The sequence below is a fragment of the Tiliqua scincoides genome, chromosome 1 (genome assembly GCF_035046505.1).
Source record: "Tiliqua scincoides isolate rTilSci1 chromosome 1, rTilSci1.hap2, whole genome shotgun sequence".
Lineage (NCBI taxonomy): Eukaryota > Metazoa > Chordata > Lepidosauria > Squamata > Scincidae > Tiliqua > Tiliqua scincoides.
Genome location: NC_089821.1, coordinates 131,049,422 through 131,073,570, shown reverse-complemented (window position 1 = coordinate 131,073,570; position 24,149 = coordinate 131,049,422). Strand labels below are relative to the sequence as shown.

The 24,149-nt window shown below is 46.1% G+C and overlaps 1 protein-coding gene and 1 pseudogene across 1 annotated transcript; both read right to left on the bottom strand.

Moving 5' to 3' along the window:
* Window positions 1–10,436: 10,436 nt before the first annotated feature.
* LOC136645741 (UDP-glucuronosyltransferase 1A1 pseudogene) lies at window positions 10,437–11,345 on the bottom strand (annotated as a pseudogene).
* Window positions 11,346–16,838: 5,493 nt separating this feature from the next.
* Window positions 16,839–21,435, bottom strand: LOC136645733 (UDP-glucuronosyltransferase 1-6-like). Its single transcript, XM_066622125.1, has 2 exons — window positions 20,572–21,435; window positions 16,839–17,009 (listed from the first exon to the last, which is right to left on the bottom strand). Exons 1-2 carry the CDS (start codon window positions 21,433–21,435, stop codon window positions 16,839–16,841), a joined length of 1,035 nt encoding a protein of 344 aa, XP_066478222.1.
* Between the last annotated feature and the right edge of the window lie 2,714 nt (window positions 21,436–24,149).

Genomic DNA, 24,149 nt, shown 5'->3' with positions numbered 1-24,149 from the left:
TGCCCTCCATCACATGTACTGTGGCCATGCTTTGGGTAGACTACTGCAACCAACTTAGGGGTACCTCTGAAAACTGTTTGGTACTGAAGAATGCTACCAAACTGCTGACACCAGCTTATGTCTCAGAATGCATTTTTGTTACACTTTGGTCAGAATTGATTCTTGGTTTGTTTCCAAGCTCCAGACTTAAATGATTTGGGACCAAGATATTTAAATGGCCACCTGGTGGCCTGCTCTGTGTGCTGCTAGCAGCCATTCCAAAACTGTCAATGCAAATTGTAGTAGTGTCAAAGGCCTGCTGTTGCTACTGACTCCTGGTGGGAGCACAGATAAGCTGGCACAGCAGGCAGGTGGAGGGAGGAATAGGGTGGGGAGAAGGAAGAATTGGGGAGTGTCTGGGCAGGGAGGGGGTGGCAGGAAGCAGTATGTAGGAAAGAAGGGTGGATCCCAGCGGCATCAGCATGTGCCAGGATCCTATCCCCATCCTGCTCTCCTACCCTCCTCAGACTTGTGCCAAAAAAATGACAGGCACAGTCTTGCTCGGAGGTAAGGAGACTCATTTCCTTTACTTCAAGGAGGCTTCCAAGAGGGCCAATTTTTTCTACAACTACTCATTCACTCCTTTTTTCCTCTGGTTATTCTCACTGACACTTCTCATCTATCCTTTCCAGCACTAGGTATCCTTGCATTTCAGCTTCCAGGCAACAATCACAATGGTCTAATTCTAGACCTTTTGGGAAGTTTTTTGCATAAAAGTTGACCTTTCACTTTCCTAACGGAATCTGCACTGCTAATAAACACCATATTTGCTGACACTACATCCTGAAGAGTTTGTGTGTCCACAAAAACAAGGGAGAAAACAGGCATGGAACCTCAAGTCAGGTGACTTGAATCCAAGTCGTGAAAATCAGTGTTTTTTTGCTGCCTTGTGGAGACTCGAGTCACGTGCTTGGAAGACTCCGCTAAAGATTCAAGTCAAGGACCCCTGACTTGTGAGTTGCCATCCACTCTGAGTCGTCCGCCAATGGACACAGGTTGCACCACCTCCATCTTGCCAGCAAAAACCTCTTGCAGCACTCCAGAAGCCGTTTTTGGCTTGCATGAGCAGCAGCAGCAGCAGGGCACGCTATGTTCAGAGACGAGCTGGGGATGCAGAGTGAAATGGTTAACTTTTTTTTGTTCGCACTTAAAAAAACTTGCTGGGTCTCGTGATGCAGAAATTGTAATGGCTTCTGCAAAAAGTATCAGTTTTATTTGGCTTGAGGCGCCTGAATGTCTACAGAACCAGGGTGAGGGAGGTGCCTCCTCTGGTCCCCCATTGGGAATCCATTGGACAGAGAATGTGTCTCTGGGAGGGGAGGGGGCAGGAGCAGCCATTTTTCCCCATAGGGACAAGTAGGTTTTGCAAGCAGAAAGAGGGATTGCTGGAGGTGGGGAGAAGCGTGGGGAGGCTGTTCTCAGAGGATAGAAAAAAAGCCACCCATGCCTCACATACTCATTGTCTCAGTCGCAGCTGAAGCAAGCCGTTGTCTCATGTGCCTTCTCTTGTGTTCCCAGCATAGGCAGGCAGTCTTCCTTAGTTTTTTGTGTAGACAGGGGCATCATGGGATATACTTCTGCAGAAACAGCAGCTGCAGTAGTCGCGCTTTTCTTTTTTGGGGGGGGGGTGCTTCTTATTCTACTCAGGGATTTTTTTTTATTCTACACAGGGATTACTTAGGGGTTGTACTACTGCCTTAGATGGAATGGGCAGGACCAGCAGGGGAGTGTTTAAAGCAAATGCAGAGACCCACACATAGCCTGGCAGCATCCCCGTTTTCTTCTGCGGAGCCACAGTGGGCTTTTTCTTGGTTGCTCGCACTGCCCCGTCCTGCGCCTTCCTACCTTCTCAAGCTGAGATGTGTCCTTGCTCCCTGCCATGCGTGTAATGTGAAGGGGGTGGGTTTGTTGCAGCTGGGGTGGGATTACACAAAGAGACAGAAGTGAAGGGGTCGGTGCATTCTGCACTGCTGTCTGACATTGGGATGAGCGGAGACAGTGGAGGAGTGTTTAAAGGGGACACCGAGACACACTCAAAGCCTGGCAGCAGCCCCATTTTTTTCTGCGGAGCTGCAGTGGGTTTCTTAAAGAGAATAACTCGAATGTTTTCAAGTTGTGAAAACACTCCAGGAAACTCATTATGACTCATTTTTGAGTTGAGTTGTGGGGGAGGAGACTCACGACTTGATTCAAGCCACGCCTGACTTGGAGAAAGTATAGCTCAGTGGTATACACATGACATGCAGAATATCCAGATCAGTTGCTGGGATCTCTAGCTAAAAGGATCAAACTTTCAGGTTGGGACAACAGTTTGGAGGGACACTGCCTCCAAACTGTTTGGAGGGTCATTCTGTTTGCTTTTCACCACCATGGCTGGTGACAATCTTCCCAGCTGCTGGTAACAATTTTTTTCCCCAGAGTACTCCTGTTACTTTAGCACCAATGGGACAAGCACTCAAGAACCCTTTGTGAATTGTTGCTGCTCCCTTCAAATAGCCAAAATAGCCACCCTGCAGATCGGATGGCAAAGTGGAGGGGCAGCGTTGTTCAAACTTATTTGCAACAAGAAAATAATGATACAAAAATCAAATTTTTAGACACACACACACCCCTATTTATATAAATTGTATATAATTAATTCAAACAAAAATGTTACCAACCTGGGATAATGGTTTCTTCCTTGCACAATTGATGCCTCCAATGAAGACCATGTTGGGCATCACTGGCCTGGGGTACTCAAACACAAAGTCATACCTCATCAGCCAAATGGATGCTTTGCTAAAAAGTTCCAAGACTGTAACCTTCCTCTGAAGAAACTCACTAGCAAGATGTTCATGCTTGTCAAAAAAGAGGTGGCACAATATAAAATCTGTAGAACTGACTAGCACATTTTTCACACGCTCAGTAAATGTCATATGATCAGTTGAAGATGTAAAAATCCTTGGAACATAAGAAAGGGGGCTTGGACAGTGAGTAGCCTGATCATGCATATTACATGGAAGGCCACGCATGAAGTACACAGAAGGCAAGGAAAGATATTCAGCAATGATTGGCCCACAGGGCAGTACAGGGTCTGTAAAAACAGCGTCAAAGTTGCTCTCCTGGAGGAATGTGACTAACTCTTTGTCATACAAAAAGTGTCTACAAGCTGCAGCATGCACCGCCAGCATCTCAGACATTTTTATAAAAATAGCAATAACCTTCAGGAGTTGAGGCTGTTTACTATAAAGAGATTCCATTGCATGTGTCATTTGCAAGGCCAGCTGCTCCTTGGTATAAGGCACTGAATACGTTCTGACAGTAAAATGCCCAGATGTTCCCATAAGCAAACTGGTTTCTGGCATTACAACCACTACCTCGTGCCCTTTCTGCACAAGCTTCTCCAGTACAATTTGCATGCTAAGCCAGTGACTTCCATCCTGTGGCATGACCAATAGTTTCCCACCAGAAGCAAAATGCCAAAAGCAGAACAAAAAAGTAAGCCCAACTTTCCAGTTTGATTTCAGCCACGCCATCACTGTATAGAGGGTCCAAAACCTTTTCGGTGCTTTGCATCAAATAGATTAAAGCAGACATTGCAGAAGTACAATATCAGATGGTTTCAGAATCAAGTAAAGGTTTAACCAGTGTACTCCATTGAACCTGTGTCACACAGGCCTCAAACCTATAAATCCAACAAAACACACCTGATAACAAGAGGGCTAAATGAGTTTTACATGAAAGTTACTCATAATGATTCAGCAGAAAAAAGTTGCTTTGTTCTGTGGCATGGGGAGGTCAAAGAAGTTTATCAGCACCATTTGAAGATACTGAAGTTTACACACATGCAATGTGGAAAGACTTTTTATTTTTAAGTAAATGATCGGTTTAGTAATATTTAGTTAATGATCAATTTAATAAGAAGTACCTCTTTACAAAAAATAACCAGTTTTTAAAGAAATATTTGCACAGGATGGCAAGGAGTTTGGGGAGGGTTTCTCCTGGTAATTTTGAACTCAAAAAGAATTTTGTGACTCTTCCCCACAATCAGCACTGACAATTGAGGTCAGAGCACTAACCCACGGGCATGGCATCCTTGTGTGTAGGGCACTTTGGCTCGCCATGAGTAAGCAGGAGCAGGACACTACAGCCATGATAAATGGCTTCATGACAATGGTCCCAGTAATGATAAGCATGATGCCATGGGACATGGGGCATTTGGTGGGCCGCTGTGAGATACAGGAAGCTGGACTAGATGGGCCTATGGCCTGATCCAGCGGGGCTGTTCTTATGTTCTTATGGGAGGAAGCACAGCCACACGTGAGCTGTGGCAGACTGGATTGGGCTTAGATGACCACTCTTACTGCCAGCTCTGGAGAAGGGGACAAGATGGAAAAAAGAGGAAGGAGGATGGGAGAAGGCAAGACATGGGGAGGAAAGATGACATGAAAGAAGGCAAGACATGGGGGGAGCAATGAGGCGGAGGGTAAGAGAAGAGGCAAAGGCTAAGAGGATGGAAGACCGGAGGAAAGAGAGGGAAATGGGAAAGAGAGAAGAAGGTATTAAGGACAAATAAAGGAAAGGACAGGAAAAGAAAGAAGGAGGAAGAAAGGAGAATATGAGACCTAGGCCTAGAAGCTAAGGTTGAGCAGGCCATGGCGCACCCCATAATGCCTTGTAGCTTTTCGGTTGCACCCCAGAATGCAATGCTGCAAGGTTTTCAGGTGTCCAACTTGGCCATTGAAGTGGGTTGTGCAACAGCACTACCTGGAAGCTGCAAGTCTGGGGTATGACATGGCCCAGAATGCCTTGCGGCTTTCAGAAAGTACCAGTCCCACAACCCACAGTTTGAGAACCACTGTCTTAGACTCATTAACCAGTGAGTTGGCAAAGAAACAGGTGCCACAGCAGTTCTATGCTATGTCATATTCTCAGCCCCAGGATATCGAGCCCATCAAGTCATGGGACAAGCAGCAGGAGGTAGTGGAGCTACAGCACTCTTTAGCTTTCTGGCACACTGCAATGGACTAGCAAGCCATCCTAGTAGTACAATTCAGTAGTACAATTCAGGAGATTCCATTCTATATCTCACCAGGCTATAAATGGTCTCCTTTTTGATGCCCTCCAACTCTTGAGCTCTGCAACAGTCCTCAAATTATGAACAATTCTGACTCTAACAACAAAACAGCATGGGAATTTGTTTTCCCTTTTTATGGGGGACAAAGGGGCCATGGACAAACACTTTCGATTGTGCTCCTAGGTTGTACAAAAACTCTATCTAGTTACAAGGTGCTGTAATATTGATGGATTAATCCCTCTCAGCTCAATTCAAAATTTGCAAGAATTAATGAAGAATGCATGAAATAGAGACAATATATATTGGTCATTTGCATTGGAAAAGATTCTATACATATAGAATCTTTTCCAATGCAAATGACCAATATATATTGGTCAGCCACATGCAAAGATTGCATAATGCCATGGATTCAGAGCTTGCTTTGGCTGGCCCACAGACCCCTGGAATGGTCAAAATCACCAGGAGTAGGGAAAGGGTTGATTTGCATTGATTGAACTGTGGTTAGAGTCCAAGGCCTGAAGAACAAATATAATCTAGATTTTATCTGTCTAATATTACTACATTGCCCAACAGCTTCTCCTGTGACTGTGACCTGGAAAGGGTGAGGGAGTCTTTGCTGGAGAGAGGAGAGGTGGTAAAATGAGGGAATTTGAAGGACCAAAAGAGAGATAGAGTTACAGCCTGGGAGAGGTTGGTGAAGGCCAAGTGAGGAGCTTGGAGTGGAAGATGCTAGACTGAAGGAACAAAAGATCAATGAGAAGGAGCAACAGCCTTGGGTCTATTGTTGCACAGGTTATGTTGGCGAATATGAGGCTGGTAGTGACAGAGCCATTGCATCCTGGACAACTGTGTTGCGGCCAAATGCATCCTGGTCATTGGCACTCCTGGACATTTGCACCCATTTTTTGTTTGTTTGCATCCCAGACATTTGTACCCCAATATATGTATATTTATATTAAATGTATTTTTTAAAAAATTGATTGAAATTTTTTTAAACACGGAAAGGTAGGGTTAGGGTGAAGGGTGGGATACATGGCCTAGCATATGTAACTTTGTTGCCCAGTTATAGTTTGTTTATTGTCCTGTTATAGTGGGATGTAAATAAGTGGAATGGGAAAAATCCAGATACGGATGTCCAAGGATGCAAATGACTGGGACACATTTGGTCGGAACACAATCGTCCAGGATGCAAATGCCCTACTACTGGGCCTGGCATGCTGCTGCATGTTTTAGGAACTCGTTGTGCCTCACCCCAAGGAGATTGCAAGCTCCCCTGTCTTACCTGCCCTATTAACAGCCCAATCCTACTGGTGCCTACCTCCACCGGAATGAGTGCTCTGGAAGCATTAGATGTTTTCCAGCTGTCACAAAAGGTTACATGTTTGCGCATGTTGCCTGCCCATGGCACAAGCAGCAAGCAGCCGGCTCTGCTCACCAGTGGCCACTGGACACCTGCTAGAGGGAGGCAGGGGGTGGTCATAATGGGGCAGGGATGGGGGAAAAGGATGGCAATCAGGAGGAGGGCAGATCAGGACTAGGAAGGGGGTGAGTTCTGCAGCTATATCTGCAGAATCCGAATGCCCTTCCCAGCCTCGAACCTCTGGCCTGGGACCATGCAGACTTGCGCCAGTGATATAACTTGCACAGGTAGTGATACAGATATCAAGTAGACCCAGCAGCCCAGCACAGGGTTACAAATGTTTCCTGGCCCTGAGAAGGCACTCAGAGGCTAAAAAAAGCAGGATAAAGCAGGAACCACTGCATCACCATGTGGGGTTGGGATTGGGCTGTCAGACATCCACCAGTGTTAGCATGGAGGCTGATCATTCTGAAGTCCCTTCAGTACTTCCAGTTCAAATGACACAGGCACACTAGTGATTTGTCCTCACACTAAGCACCACTCAAACAGAACTCATAATGCTCAGATGTATACAGGTTGAGTCTCGGTATCCACAAGGGTTCCGTTCCCAGCACCCACGTGGATACCAAAAATCCATTTAAAAAACAATGTCCCTTTGCTCACTAATTTAAAAACAACCTTGCTGGCCTTTGTAACACATGACAGAGGCATCAGGCAATCATCTTTCATTCTCTCTCCAGACGCTTAGAAAGGCTTCAGTCCAAGGCAGCGGCCTTTACCTTAACCGGGAAGGGAGTGTGGGGAAAGAATGCAAAGGAGGTGATAATCACTGGTATTCTTTCACGTACTCAGGAGGAAAGGAGGGGTTGCTTTCCTTGGATTGAAGCTGTTCTAAGCACTTGGAGAGAGAATGATTGATGGATTGTCAGCTGCCCACTCCCACTCTAATGAGGCTATTGTTAAACAACTTTTTCCCTTGAAATTAAAGACCCTTCTCATTGTGTTGAGATAAAACTTCAGATGAAAAATCTGTGGATAATTAGGTTATACCTGTAGAGTTGTGTGAAAATGAAAAATGGGATACTACATATAAGCAGGTGCACACACATGTACACCTTCTGGCAATTACCAGCTCCCTGCCCTTGCTCTCACTCTGGGCGTGCCACTGCCTTTCTTCATCTTTTTTTCTCCTCCTCACTCCATTGCTTTAAGTTCAGCAGCACCCACAAGAGACAGTGGAAGCCGCAATGGAACCGATGCATCAGCACAGGGGAATTTATGCAGGATTAGGTTGGAGGATAATTAGCAAATCACATTTCTCCAAGCACATTCAGGTAAAAAGTAAAGGACTGTGAAGCAAAGGTGAGTCTTCTTGCAAAATGTATGTAACTGGAGTTATCTAGCCAGCAATAGGTCATGAACTCTGCGCATAATAACTTGAGCATTCAGTGCCTTTTAACCTGAATTGCACCATGCTTTGTTGCAAAAACATCCATGTAACCTCAGTCTCCATTGAATCCAAACAAAAGCTGCTGAGTGCATGTCACTGACAAGGCAATAAAATTGGAAGTAGACATTTCTGAGAGCTGGGATCTTGTGTTTATGGAGTATTGTACTTGGGTTGAGGAGAACAATGGTTTCCTTGCCTTGTAATGTGGCCACAAACCCTCAGCTTCAGTCAACTGACTGCAAAGTGGGAGTCACAGTGACCCAGTTCACCTGATTATTACTCCTTGCATCACTATCAGTATGGTGTACACCCAATAAATGGCTCAGAATTGTGTGAAGGCACATGGCACAGTTTTAATGCCTGAAGCTAAATATATGGCCGTGTGTGCTGCCTGGTGGGAAGATGGACGTGCATGCAATCTGCATACAATCACATGCAAACTGCTTTTAGCAATTTGAAGAAAGAGCAGGCTAGAGCAGGGTTGTCAAACATAAGGCTCAAGATAAGGGGCAAGATATGGCTCCCGGAAGTTTTTTATCGGGCCCTCAGGCTCTCAGTTGCTGATCAGTGCTGAGGTGTTATTGCTGAAACAGTAACATCACTGACATCACTTCCAGCCCTTAGCAGGCATCATGAATGCTATTTAGCCCTCTATATGAAACGAGTGACACCCCTAGGCTAGAGTATAATAATTAATAAATTAATATTTTTCAGTAAATGTGAAAGCCCTGAATCACTGCCTCATCAATGTTATCTCCTATTTCTTGTTAAGCTGCAAAGCAGAAATTTGACATGCTTGTTGCTTATGGATGACTAAGGAAAATGATGTTGTGAGTCAGAGTGTTTTTTATGTAGAAGGTGGTAAAACCGTCCTTGCAGTGTTCACATCGTCCTGAACATCAGTGTATCTCTTATTTAGCTAGAAAGCTGGAGTTTGGCATGGTTGTTGCTTGTGAATCACTAATAAAAACTACATTGTGAGACAGACTGTTTTACCTTGAAGGTGGTAAAACAGCCCATGCAGCATTCTGTTGATAAGCACAGATCAGGCAGTGAACTGCCCTGTTGATGGATTCCCCCTGGAATGCCAGCTCACCGTCTTACTTTAAAACAACCTGTAATGTTGTTGTATTGGCAACCTTCAGTCTCGAAAGACTATGGTATTGCGCTCTGAAAGGTGGTTCTGGCACAGCATCTAGTGTGGCTGAAAAGGCCAAACCAGGAGTGACAATCCCTTCCACACCGGGAGCAAGTGCAGTCTGTCCCTGGTCTGTCTCCCTGGCTATGGGCCTTCCTTCTTTGCCTCTTTGCCTCAGACTGCTGGCAAAGTGTCTCTTCAAACTGGGAAAGGCCATACTGCACAGCCTGCCTCCAAGCGGGCCGCTCAGAGGCCAGGGTTTCCCACTTGTTGAGGTCCATCCCTAAGGCCTTCAGATCCCTCTTGCAGATGTCCTTGTATCGCAACTGTGGTCTACCTGTAGGGTGCTTTCCTTGCACGAGTTCTCCATAGAGGAGATCCTTTGGGATCCAGCCATCATCCATTCTCACGACATGACTGAGCCAACGCAGGCGTCTCTGTTTCAACAGTGCATACATGCTAGAGGTTCCAGCACGTTCCAGGACTGTGTTGTTAGGAACTATGTCCTGCCAGGTGATGTCGAGAATGCGCCGGAGGCAGTGCATGTGGAAAGCGTTCAGTTTCCTCTCCTGTTGTGAGCGGAGAGTCCATGACTCGCTGCAGTACAGAAGTGTACTCAGGACGAAAGCTCTGTTGTTACATTACTGGAAACTGCTGAAATGTTGTTATGGTACAATGCTTCGAATCACAATCCTCAGGCACAATGTCATCAAGGCTACAGTTTTTACAGGATGTGCAGAAAGTGAAATTGTATTTATTCCACACATCCTAATCATTCTGCCAGACTACACTTTCAAATGTAAAAGACTGCAGATCCCACTCGGAGCACACTTGCATTGACTATCAGTAAGTCCCAGAGACAATCCTTAAAACTGACTGACATTGATAAGGTAAGGTTGCTTCTCTCATGGGCAATTTTGTGTAGTGTGTTCAAAGGTTAGTAAACCAAGTAACTTAGGGCGCAATCCTAACCCCTTAAGTCGGTGCTTTCCAGCACTGACATAAAGGCAATGCAGCTCTGAGGTAAGGGAACAAACATTCCCTTACTTTGAGGAGGCCTCCCTGAGTAACACCCAACTGCAGGATGCAGCACATGCCAACATTGCTTCAGGTAAGGGGGAAAAAAACTTTTAATCCCTAGCAGCAGTGCAATTGCAGCAAACATATTGCTGCCTTTGCCCCTCCCCCACAACAACTTAGAGCCGTTCCCAAACTTCCCAGTTTGGGAACTGATGCTATACCACCTACCTAGAACACTTTTAAAGCAATTATAATTGATAATTATAATTTATTAAAATGAGCCCTTGGAATGAAAACACATAATTTTCTGCACTTCTAATTTTTTTCCAAAAAACATCATTCTACCTCTATTATCAACAATTCTCTACTGATTTTAGAATCCTATATCAACTTTCAAAGAATAACAAGAGTCACAAACCTGAGACAACAGCTTCTTCCCAACACAGTTTATCCCTCCAATCAGAACCATATTAGGCATCAGTGGTTTGGAGTAATCACCAACAAAGTCCGTCCTCATCAGCCACACAGATCCTTTACTTAAAAGTTCTGTGAGAGTCACATCTCTTTGAAGGAATTCTGAAGCAAGACTTGAATAAGGAGAGTAGACAGCACTGCAAAGGAAGAACTCTGACAAGTAAAATAGCATGTTCTTCACACGCTGGACAAATGTCATACGGTCTGGATTTTTGGAAAAAATTCTTGGGACATAAGAAGGAGGGCTTGGACACTGTGTAGCTGCAGAGTCTAAACTACATGGGATTCCTCGCAAGAAAAATACTGAAGGAATGTCAAGGTACTCAGCAACTATTTGGCCACAAGGTGTCATTGGATCTGTAAAAAGAGCATCGAATTTGCTCTGCTCCATATAGGTCATCAGTTCTTTGTTGTGTAATAAGTGCACACAAGAGGACATGAACATAGCAGATGTCCTTATCAGTCTCTGGTAAGTTCTAACAAACATAACTGTAAAAGAAAGATCTTCAAATAATCCATTTGTGAAGTCTTGAAAATGTTCATCCAATTCTTGCTTTGTGAAAGGCACTGGATACGTTTTCAGTGTATAAATATCGTTGGATGCTTTTATGTGCACATTTATTTCAGGTGCAACAATAACTAACTCGTGCCCATTCTGCTTGAGCTGGTTCAAGACTGGTTGCATGCTGAGCCAATGGCTTCCATCCATGGGCACCACCAGGAGTTTCCCGCAGAAAACAACATTCAGAAACGGCAGAAGAAGAAGCAGGGCTGCAACACACTCCTGGGAACGGTACACAGGAGCCATCTCTCTCTCTCTCTCTCTCTCTCTCTCTGTTGCTCTGTCTCTCTCCCTCTTCAAGCGGTAGATTTACAAGCAACTGTATGTTCCTGGAGTATTAAAGTACGGCCTTATGTACTGTCCCAGTTAAGCTTCTAGTTAAACATTTACTTTGGGGAGGGGCTATCGTTCAGTCCCCAGTTCAATGGTACAGAACCATTGATTTTGCATACACAATGCCTCTGATCCAGTCCCTAAAATCTCCACTTGAAAACATACCAGATAACAGAGAATCTGACAAAAGAATCTGATGTTTTAGAGAGCCACTGCCAATCAAAATAGACAGTTCTAGGCTAGATGGACCAATGATATGATGATGAATGACAGGGTCGCCCAGAAAGTAATGCACCACATTTTTTTTCTTCAACAATTATTTATTGAACACAATGAAACTTACACACAAGAAAGAATGATGTTTCTTCTACACTCTCTATTTTTCCACGTAATCTCCATCCAGTTCTATGGCCTTCCTCCAGCGAGACACAAGGGCATGTATGCCCTGTCGGTACCACTCCTTGTTCTGGTCACGAAGCCATTTCTGCACTGTGCGAATCACCTCTTCGTCATCCTCAAAATGTCTTCCGCGAATGGCATCCTTTAATGGCCCAAACAAGTGGAAGTCTGAGGGAGCTAGGTCAGGGCTGTAGGGTGGATGGGGTAACACAGTCCAACCCTGTTTAGTGATGTGTTCCGAAGTCCTCAAACTTGTGTGAGGCCGAGCGTTATCATGTTGAATCAAACATTCACCCGGGTTGTTATGGTGCCGAAGTCGCTGGAAGCGCTTCTTGAGTTTGGTTAATGTCTTCACATAAGCTTCAGAATTAATGGTGCTGCCTCTTGGCGCCCTCACAGTCCCAAAACACAGTGATCATGACCTTACCAGAGGAAGCAATTGCTTTGAATTTTTTCTTCTGTGGAGATTGAGGATGACGCCATTCCATCGACTGTCATTTTGTTTCGGGCTCAAAATGGTGAACCCAGGTTTCATCACCTGTCACAATCCTGGACAAGAACGCTTCCCCCTCATCCTCAAAACGTTTCAGCAACTCAGAAGAAATGTTTTTTCTGAGAGATTTGTGCTCCACCGTAAGACAGCGCGGAACCCATCATGCACACACTTTTGAGTAATCAAGAGCACGGATGATTGCACCCACACTTCCTTTGCTGATTGACAGCTTCAGCGCCAACTGCCTAGTCATTATGCGTCGGTCCTCGTGAATGAGCACATCAGCAAGCTGCGTCTTGTCAGGTGTGACAGCCGTGGATGGCCGCCCCGAACGCTGCAAATCTTGGAGCTCTGCCGAACCGCCTTCTAATGGCCTCACCCTCTGTGCCCAGCGACTAACCGTACTTCTGTCGACTGTAGATTCTCCATAAACTGTACACAAACGTTTGTGAATGTTCCCAACAGTTTCTTTCTCTGCAGTGAGAAATTCAATGACGACACGCTGCTTGTAACATACATCACTTACAGATGCCATTTCGAAACACTTCTGCAGCTATGCTATCTGTCTGAAGAAACACTCCTGAAAATTTTGCAAGAGCATTCCTGGCTACAGTTGCTATCTGACCATTCAGGAGTATGGTTGAATCCAAGTACTTTCCCAGATGCCTGATGATTCTGTTAGAACAGTGTTTCTCAAACTGTGGGTCGGGACACACTAGGTGGGACATGTGACAGCATTTGGGGAAATGCTACAGATCTGTACGAACAGGTTACTACACTTTTAACAATGTATATGCTATTAACAATGATAGTCAATGGGGCTTACTCCCTGGCAGGGATGGGAAAATCCAGCAGGGCTTGACTTGAATCAAGACTAGAGTCAACCCCCCCCCCCCCCGGTGACTTGACAAAGAGTCATAATGGGGGCACTTTCTGAGTCCCTAAATCACCGCTTCATGACTCTCTAAAGGACTCAAGTCGAGTCATTCCCCCCCCCTTTACAAAGCTTGCCATGGAAAAAATGAGGCTGCTGCTGGGCTCTCTCTTTCTGTGTGTGTGTGTGAGGGGGGGGAGGAGTTCACTTTAAAGACTCCCCTGCTGCCCTGTCCCATCTGTAACGAGGGTGGGAGGGGATGGGAGGGACTGCAAGAGAGTGGGGACAGAAGCAGCAAGAGGGAGAAGGATCATGCGCAGCAGCTGTGAGGCTTACCAGATCCTTTGCAGCTCTACTCAGAAGTAGTCCTATTTGTGCTGGACATTCAATGAGAGTTCCTTCCCCCAAGAAACAGCCATGTGGAGGGAAGCGTGATTGCTTCAAACCGCCTCCCTCCCCCTAATTTCCCTGCCTCCTTTCTCTCTTTCTCCCTGCAGCCAATTGTAAGGCAAGAACCCCCTTGGGCTTCTCCTCCTGCATTCAATTATCAGCTGTTCCTTCCTTCCTATGCCAGACTGGCAAAAAGCCCACTCCTGCCTCCTATTCATTGCAAAAGAAAAACATTAACCCTTCCCTGCCTAATGGCTGGAACTCCCTGCTGCTCGCCCAGTCTGAATGATGGCCTTACAGGGTCTTTCACACCTCAGAAAAAGTAAGCAAGCACACCCAGACACAGGAAGACTCAAGTCAGCATGTGTGGGGATGAGTACCCATTCAGGGGGCCCTTGACTCAGGTGTTTTTCCGAGTCTTCCATGCGCATGACTAACAAGTCAACAAGTCACCGAAAAATGTGCAATTTTGCAACTCAAATCTGAGTCACCTGACTTGAGTTCCCATCCCTGCTCCCTGGCAAGCATGGCTAGGATTGCAGCCTTTGTGATGTCTGGGGAATTAAATTTTTTCATTTGGGGGGTGCTAAAAAATTTCCTGCTGGATGATGTCACTTTTGGTCCTGGCATCACTTCCAGGTTAATGACATCACTTCCAATGGGACAGATTGGCCTTTTCTAAAAAGTGGGTCCCGGTGCTAAAAAGTTTGAGAATCACTGGTGTAGACTATGACATCTTTTAATACTGAAATGTTGATATGCAGGAAACCCTTCTTATGTCTAAGCCTTTGCAACAGTTAGAGATATGAAACGAATAGAGGGCTAACTGGCTAAATGGGATGAGTATAGTGCTCAAGGAAGTCACAGCCTAATGCTAGGAAACAAACCCTATTCCTAAAATGACATCAGAAGGATTATAAGAGTAACCCAGTGGTTCTCAAACTCTCAGGGAGCATTTGAGAGCCTGTAAGTCCTTGCGGGGGGGGGGAGGCAGTGTTCCCCAGGGTCGTATCGCTAAGGGGGCTGCAGGGGCTTGGCTGGACTTACCAGAGCCTCCTGCAGTCTCCCAGGAATGCAGGGAGCCCTGTGCGAGTGGCTGCAGGCTGCCCAGGTCTTCAAAAGTGAAAGTGGAGTGAATTTGCTCCATCTCTGCAAAACTGGAAGTGGGGCACGATCGCTCCATTTTCACTTTTAGAAGCCTGGGGAACCCTGCAGACGCTTGCGCAGGGCTCCCCACACTCCTGGGAGGCTGCAGGAGGCCTTTGAAAACCTGATTGGAGGATATAGAGCGGCAAGAGCTGTTTGCAGCCGCGTCTACCACCTGTTTACCCCTCCAGTTATCGCTTTTTCCAGTCTTGGATAAATGGCCAACTTACTTATACCTCCTATTCAACTCACAGGAATGGAGATCCTTCTCCCTGGTGCACTGAAATGTTATGCCATCTAATTTTACATTGGGGAGATAACATGTCCTGAGTGTGCAAGCAAGGGTGTGTAGTTGCAACTCTCTGGACACTGAATCTCTTCCACATATGATCCTAACTTGCAAATGGTTTGACAATCTGTATTCACAGTTGCTCAAGCCGCTGTTGTCCTCCATTCATGGGTCGGAGGACCTTGTGCTACATCATTTGCTATTAGGAAAGGATGGGGAATGTACATGCAAGGTGGCAAAATTTCTTTATTTAATTTTGAGGGGGGGGGGGAGGCAGCAGCAACGCTCCACTTTCACTTCTGAAGACCTGGGGAACCCTGTAGACTCTTGCACAGGGCTCCCCACACCCCTGGGAGGCTGTAGGAGGCTCTGGTAAGTCCAGCCAAGCCCCTGCAAGCCCCTTTAGCAACACGATTCTGCTGCTGTCACCTTGCTGCCTCCTCCCTGCCTTGCCCCTTAAGAGGGCAGAGGTCAGAGGCCAGGGCCTTCAGGCTGGGGCATCACAACACCCAGTTTGAAAACCACTGGAGTAACCTATCATCAGCAATAAGAAGGCCTCAGTGGATTGTCAGTTTACTGGTCTGAGCCACGGTGACCCCAGATTGTAACCCACATGTAAAGGCCACTGGAGCAACACATAAGCATAGTGAAAAAAAGGCTGCTTGGTGTTTAGAAAGAATCATTTTGCAAGTCTGAAGCACAGAGAATAGTAAAAGCTGCTTGATTTTATTAAAGCCTTTGATGCCCAAAAGTTCCAGCCTCAGTCAGCTTATTGCCTTTAATAAAATTTTGGACTTTATTAAAACCAGGAGAAGAAATGCAGAAGAGATGAAATAGGTGGCTCAAGCAAGGCTGTCCTAATCAGGATGAGTCTGAAGGGGATGTATGCCAAGAAATGGGTCTGAAGTTCTGACAAAAATGAGGTCTTCACACCTGTGTTTAAGTGTTTTTGTGTTCTCTTTTAATGAGGCTAGTGAGAGGACTTGTCAATTAATTTCTAATTGGAATGATAAATGTGAGTAAGGGTTAGCACTGGGTCAATATGGGATAAAATGATATTATAGTAACCCCTGCTGGTTCTTGAAAACTTTGTAATTCAATATGTTTAATTGTTTAATTTTACCTTTTATGGGAACTGTAACCTAAAACAAGCCTATCAGGTGTCTCTAAAGTTATCTATAACCTATGAAGAGTTAGCACCATCTATGATGTCAAACTTCAGCTAATGGGAAGTTCAGATTTTCAAACAAAGGACCCAGAATGGTATAAAGGGTCCAGTTAACATTGGGAAATTGCTCTTAATGCTTTGGACATGAGTCCCTTGAGATGCCCATTGCTTGCAATGAAATAAAGCCCGCAAACAGTCACCCTTGAGTACTGAGTCTTGCTTTCTTGAACCTTGCAACAATACCTGCCATAACTAGGGGTTTGGCTACCCAAGTTGTATGCAAGACAGAGTGCATGAACATGGTTTTATGTCTGGCGATTGTTTGGAATACAGCAGGGTGCTAGTCTGGTGCTATTTTCTTGCTTCACTTTAATCAATTATACCTATGCTGCACAAAATTTTAATAAAATGAACTAATTGCTCCTAAAGTGTGTTTTCTATGCTTGTCCCTTAAAGACCATTTTTGTAATCTTTATGCCAAGGAGTCAGCAGAGGGGGCACTATTTACATTCCCTTTTGAATTTTCCACCATAAAATATAAATTTTCTCCTTGCCCTACCAGGGGAGCCCCATTACACCCAGCTGGCCCCACACTTCTCCTCTCCCTCTCCCTCTTCTCTTGTTTCTTCCCCCACCCTGCCTTGCTCTTACCTTTCTCTTCTCTTCTGTTCCTCTTTCTCGTGTTCTCCTTCATCTTCCATGCATTTATATAAAGGCATTACCATGTTGGCAGTTTTATTTTCAGGCCCTTTCCCAATGATCCCTAGCATGAACTTTTCCATTTTCGTGACTTCTGAAGACTGAACATTTTCATCAAACTGCCTCAATGGCAAGAAAAGGGCACCAAAAAACAACAGGAAAAAAGAGAAGTCCAAAGAGGTGCAAGTGATGAGGATTTATTGCAATTTCTTTTTCTTTTTCCTTAGTCCAATGCATTTCACTAATTGCCCCCGTCAGGGCATAAAAACTTATTTATTATGGCGCAAAATCAAATTGTGATAATCCTCCTGGTAGATCTCACCAGCACTCCAGTTTGAAGAGGTCCATAGAATTTCTCAGGCTGCCTTCCAAAATTCCATAAGAAGAGTCCTGCTGGGTCAGGCCAAAGACCCATCTAGTCTGGCTTCCTGTATCTGACAGTGGCCCATCAAATGACCCAGGTTACCACCAGCGCGCACTATCACAAATGAGCTGTAAGGCACATTTGTGGGCCCTACCACTGGGCGAGCACTGGACCGTGGTCACGTGGGTCCGCCGAGCAATGGAGAGGTAAGTGGAGACATGGGGTGAGGTGGGGCGGAGGCGTTCCAGGGAGTCGGGAGGTGGGTGGGGAGAGGGCAGGAAGGAGGCGTTCTGGGGAGGGGGGAGGCAGGGAGAGGGTGGGGAGGAGGCATGCCAGGGGGAGCGAGCGGGGAGGGAGGGAGGAAGGCGGAAAGCCTACACGGAGGCTCTTGATTCACCACTGACATTTAAGTTGGTGGTGAATCGAGTAGCCCCATTGTGGAGCTGCTTGCTTTACCTGGGGGAAGGGGACAAAAGTCCCCTTCTCCCAAGGAGCTGGTGGTGGCTGCCTGGAGCATGCAAGATGTGGAGGCAGCCATTTTTGGTGCCACTGCAGCCCTACACCCCAGGCAGCTCAGGATTGGGCTGCCAGGGAGCTCACAAGCCAACATCCTGTTGCCACTCCCTTGCATCTGGCACCCGGAGGTAGCCTATTTCTAAAACCAGGTGGTTGCACAGTTGCACATCACAGCTAGTAACCTGTAATGGACTGTTGTTTTAGAAATCTGTCCAATCCTCTTTTAAAGGCATCTAGGCCAGACGTGATCACTACATCCTGTGGCAAGGAGTTCCACAGACTAATTATATGCTGGGTAAATAAATATTTTCTTATATTTCAGTTTGGAATGAAAATTCTAACAACTTCTTTTTCACTGAAACAACACATAGCAGATCTGTGATTGAATGTCCCAACATATTTTTATTTTTGCCTAAAAGCAACCAGAGGAGTATTTGCAACAGGATTATAACAGGAGGGGATGGGACAGGGGTGGTTTCAGAATTGGCCAGGTTGGGCACTGACTGAGACCCAGGCCCATCAGAGGACACAGCTGGCCAGGGTGACCCAGGATGGCTCCTAAGAATACAAGACAGTAATTGAACCCCTTCTCCATTCTATCCTAAGTCTGCAACGTGGATTTTCTATCATTGCCAGCACCACCTTTTGCTCTCCTCCCCCTCTCTTCCCGCTTATAATTCAGCTTGGGGGAAAAAAAGCATTCAGATGAATTCAGAAGCTTGCACGTTACTTTATGATTTGGGGTTTGTTGATATTGCTTGACTATCCCTATATGGAGTTTTTCAAAAGTATCAACCTGACAAGTTAGGATTTATATCTACATAAAAATAGAATTGCAAAAATACAAAACTAAAATCACAGCAAAAGAAAAATAAAACAGCAGAAACATTATTCATACATTAGTCATCAACAAAGCCAACCAACCCCAGAAATCAAACTGTGTCAGATCCCTGCCAGAATAAAACAACATCATCATGTTTGAAAAACCATAGCAGAACAATACCTGGCAAACGCTCCACAACTAGGAGCTATAGGAACACATGGTCTACCTCTTGACCCAACAGATCATACTTCTTGAATGTGAGAACACAAAGTAGCACCCCACCCAATACAAACCTCTAGTGCAGGGGTGTCAAACTCATTTCATCCCGGGGGCCACATTGGATTCATGACACCTGCTGAGGGCCGGTAGTGCACATCGTATTTGTATTAATAGACACTGACTGTAGAGTGGGTAATCACTATTCACAACAATGTTACTGGCTATATCCACCTACCCCTATAATGCTGTTACTCACAACTGAACAATTTTGAAACAATAGAAATAAAAAAGCATCACTTTTATACCATGATGTGATTGCTGTTTATTTATGTTGCTACTTGCAAGTGACTGCAACCCTCAGAACTGCATTCACACTGAGCTGAGTACGATACTTTGGCTTGTTCATACGAATAGAGAAAACAGCAGTTAACAAGAGTAAGTTGTCCCAAACATGAACATAAATTCTTGCAGCAAAGGCTGCCAACTGGAGGTATTTTGAACTTGCAAAGCAGTAAAATGCTCCCACATCAACCACACTGAATTTACCCCTCAGTACAGAACCACACTGCATATCAACTGTAAATCAACTCCAACAGGAGTTCTTATGGCACCTCATTCACCTGGGCAGAAAATGGGTTCAGCAACATAAAAATTTGCATTGCTACTTGCTTCCTGATGCCTGACATCTTTTAGCTTGGACCACAGCATCAAAGTTGGGAGCAAGTACAGAGTGGTGGCAACCCTCAGAACAGCATTCACACTGAGCTGAGTACAATACTTTGGCTTGTTCATATGAATAGAGAAAGCAGCAGTTTACAAACTCAGGGTACAATCCTAACCAGGTTTACTCAGAAGTAAGTCCTATTTTCTTCAATGGGCCTTACTCTCAGGAAAGGGTGGTTAGGACTGCAGCCCAAGAAACTTATTTTGCAGAAATTGGGGCAGACAGGAGCAGGGGAAAAACAGCAGGTAACTGCTGGCAGATTCACCTTTCTCAAAGTGGCAGAGAGTAGTGGAGAGAAGTAGCGGAAGTGCTTGGAGGCAACCCAAGGTGTGCTGGCTGGTGGGCGCAGGAACTCCAAGGGGGGGTGAGGCAGGAGCGCTCACTGGTGGATGGTGCAGGAGGCTAAGTCCCAAGCAGGAGCGCTTGCTGGTGGCTGGTGCGGGGGGGGGAACCCCCAATGAGGAGCACTCGCTGGTGGCTGGTGGGGGGCAAACCCCAACCTCTCGCTGGTGGCTGGAAAGCCCCTCTGGTGGCTGCAAAGCAGGAGCGCTGGTGCAGGGAGAGGGGCAAAGCCCCGAGGAGAAACTGTGCTGAGAGTTGCCAGGCAGGAGGGCACCTCAGTGTGGTGCAGCTGCAGTGCGGGAAAGGCGAGCGTGTGTTTGCACATGGGCTTTTATAGGCCTCAAGCTCACGTGAAACCAGAAGGTCTCACATGAGCTCAAAGCCTATAAAAGCCCATGCGCAAACGCGAGGCTGCTACTCCTTCACAGCGGAGGAGGAGGAGGTGACGTTAAGGCCTTCTGGGGCCTGAAAACGTCATTCTGATGGCCAGGGATGCAGCGCACAGCACAGTGGGGGCGGGGTGGCCCTGGAACTCCCCAAGGATCACACGGGCTGCCCGTAAAGGCTGCACGGGCCGGATCCGGCCCACGGGCCATGCCTTAGACACCCCTGCTCTAGTGTCGTAAGCATGACACTGTTTGTAGCAAAGAGCATAATAGCAGAGAAGATGAAACGTTGATGTAGAGCACCTACCTGTGGCAGGATTTTGCCTTCCTCACAGTTGATTCCTCCTATGAAGACCATATTAGGCATAACAGGCCTGGGGTACTCAAACACAAAGTCATATCGTAAAAGCCAAACAGAACCATTTCTGTAAAGCGCTGGCAAGTGTACTTCTCTCTGAAGAAGCTCTGAAGCGATCTCTTGGTAGGGAGAGTATATAATTTTAAAAAGTTGGTTCTCTAAGAGGCTGATGAGTAGATTCAACAATCGTTGGGCAAATGTCATGTGATCTGTATGGATGCTATAGCATCTTGGAACATAAGAAACAGGATTTGGACATTTGGTAATTGCATGTTCTAAACCACATGGAAATCCACGGAAAAAGTACACAGAAGGAATTGAGAGATGTTCAGCAAGAATCACTCCACATGGCAAAGCTGGATCAGTGAAAAGTGCATCAAAATTATTCTTTTCCAAGTACTGCATGACTTCTCTGTTCTTCAGGAGCGCTTCACAATTGGTAAAAAACATCTCAATTAGATGCAACATAACTGTATATGCTCTTATAACCATAACAGGAAAAGAGACTTCCTCAAAGGGCTGATTACCAAACACACGAAAACGCTGGACTAAAGCATCTGGAGTATATGGTACTGCATGCAGCTTCCTAGTGTAATACTTAGATTCTTTAAGGAGCAAATTAACTTCTGGGGCCACTACCACAATCTCATGTCCTCTCTTGCTGAGCTCCTCCACTACAGCACGCATACTGAGCCAGTGACTTCCATCTTGAGGTATCACTAGTAGCTTCCCACCCTTTCCTAGATGGATGGTAGCAAATATAAAAAGAAAATACACACCAAACACATGAAGGCGAGGAAAGGAAGAATCCATCTCTATGATAGACATAAATGTGTAGCTTCTTTTGATAGCTGAGTGATCAGCCAACACTTTTTGGTTCTGTGGTGTGGTCTCCTGATCCCTCCCACCTCAGTCCTTGTTAATGATTAGTATTAAATTAAGGTTGCTGATTAACCTTTTCCACCGATACATCCTCAGCATCACCTGGCAGGACAAAGTTCCAAACAACACAGTCCTGGAACATGCTGGAATCCCTAGCATGTATGCACTGCTGAAACAGAGACGCCTGCGTTGGCTCGGTCATGTGGTGAGAATGGATGATCCCAAAGGATCTCCTCTATGGTGAACTCATGCAAGGAAAGCGCCCTACAGGTAGACCACAGCTGCGATGCAAGGACATCTGCAAGAGGGATCTGAAGGCCTTAGGAGTGAACCTCAACAGGTGGGAAACCCTGGCCTCTGAGCGGCCCGCTTGGAGGCAGGCTGTGCAGCATGGCCTTTCCCAATTTGAAGAGACACTTGGCCAACAGACTGAGGCAAAGAGGCAAAGAAGGAAGGCCCATAGCCAGGGAGACAGACCAGGGACAGACTGCACTTGCTCCCAGTGTGGAAGGGACTGTCACTCCCGAATCGGCCTTTTCAGCCACACTAGACGCTGTTCCAGAACCACCTTTCAGAGCACGATACCATAGTCTTTCGAGACTGAAGGTTGCCAACATACATGCATGCTGATTAACCTGTTCTGACATAGATTTTCCAGCAACCTATTATAGATTGAATATCTATTTGCTCAGTTAAGATTTTAACATTTACCAGCTTTCAGAGTAAATTTCATGGAGCTTCAGGCACAGGTGTCTAGAACAGGGGTGCCCAAATCCCAGACCACGGGCCACTTGTGGCCCGCTGTGGGTCCCCATCTGGTCCCCCCATCTCCAATGGGCACTCAGCCCTCACCCCATCCTGCGCTGGCCCACCGCATGAACTCCGTGCCTTGCTTCCCCTCGCTGCCGCTGAGCTCAGTGGCAGCAAAGGAAAGACAAGCCCAGCAGGTGCACAGGGCCTTTTATAGTGGGAAGATAACTTGAGACTTGCAGGTCTAGTGTTACTTCCCACTATAAAAGACCCTGTGCGTGCGCTGGGTCCATCTCTCCCTGCCTTGCTCATGGGCAGGATGCTCCTGGAGCCGGGAGAGGTCAGGAGAGAGGGAGAGGGGAGGGGTTGGCCAGCCAGCCAGCAGCACATGTTATCTAGAGATCGTGAGCTAGGACTGGCTAGCTGGCCAAGCAGGCAGGCAGGCGGCAGCGGCAGCAGCACAAGCCGCCCTAGCGAGCGAGGAAGGGTGGTTAGGTGGGTGGGCAGGCAAACAGGCAGGCATGCAGCAGGATGAGCAGGCAGGCAGCCAAGCAGATGGGCAAGTGGGTGGCCAGGCAGGAGCACATACCGCCCAAGTGAAGGAGGGAGGGAGGGAGGGCGGGAGGGAGGGCGAGGGGACAGGCAAGCAGGCAGGTGTATGTGTGTGAAAGTCTGGAACATCCCCCTTCGTTTTGTGTGTATGAATGAGATCATAAAACTGGCTGGAATATCTCCCCCCCCCCCCCAATGAGTGTGAATGGAATCATAAACTGGTTTGAATTCATTCATTCATTTTCCGTCTCTAATATATTCATTTATGTAAATGTATTCAAATTTGAAATGTAAATTAATTCTTTCCCCCCCCCGGCCCTGACATAGTGTCAGAGAGATGATGTGACCCTCCTGCCAAAATCTTTGAGCACCCCCGGTCTGGAACAATAAAATGACTCATACCATGTTAAAATGACCTAATCAAAAAGCAGTTAGGGAGATCACCAATCTTAATTCAAATGGGAGGAAATTCCATAATCATGGTCCTATCACAGAGTTGGCCCCATCCCTTGTTGCTGCACATTTGGCCTCAGTCAGAGACAGCACACATAATAGGGCTCCCTCAGATGACCTCAGATGAACCAGTTCACGTGGAAAACTGTGGTTCCTCGAATATCCCAATCCCAAACTGTAAAGGCATTTAAGGTCAAAACCTTGAATCGTGCCCAGAAACAAACAGGCAACCAGTGTAGCCACAGGAGCAAAGGTTGGACAGAATCAAATGCTTAACCTTCACAACCACTCACTCAATCACCACAGCATTCTGCGCTGATTCTGAAACTTTCTGAAAGTTTTCAAGGGTAGAAGACGTTACAGTAGACAAGTCTTGATGTTTCCAAAATCTGTGGCTAGGTTCGATAAACTTTTGAAGTCAAAGGAAATATTTCAAGAACTTAAGAACAACCCCACTATATCAGGCCATAGGCCCATCTAGTCCAGCTTCCTGTATCTCACAGCAGCGCACCAAATGCCCCAGGGAGCACACAAGACAACAAGGGACCTGCATCCTGGTGCCCTTCCTTGCATCTAATATAGCCCATTTCTAAAATCAGGAGGTTGCAAACACACATCATGGCTTGTAATGGATTTTTTCTCCAGAAACTTGTCCAATCCCCTTTTGAAGGCAACTAGGCCAGATGCCATCACTACATCCTGTGGCAAGGAGTTCCACAGACCAACCACACGCTGAGTAAAGAAATATTTTCTTTTGTCTGTCCTAATTCTCCCAACACTCAGTTTTAGTGGATTCCCCTGGTCTGGTGTTATGTGAGAGTGTAAAGAGCATCTCTATCCACTTTATGTATAGACATACAAAATGATGCATGGGAAGGATAAAGTGGATA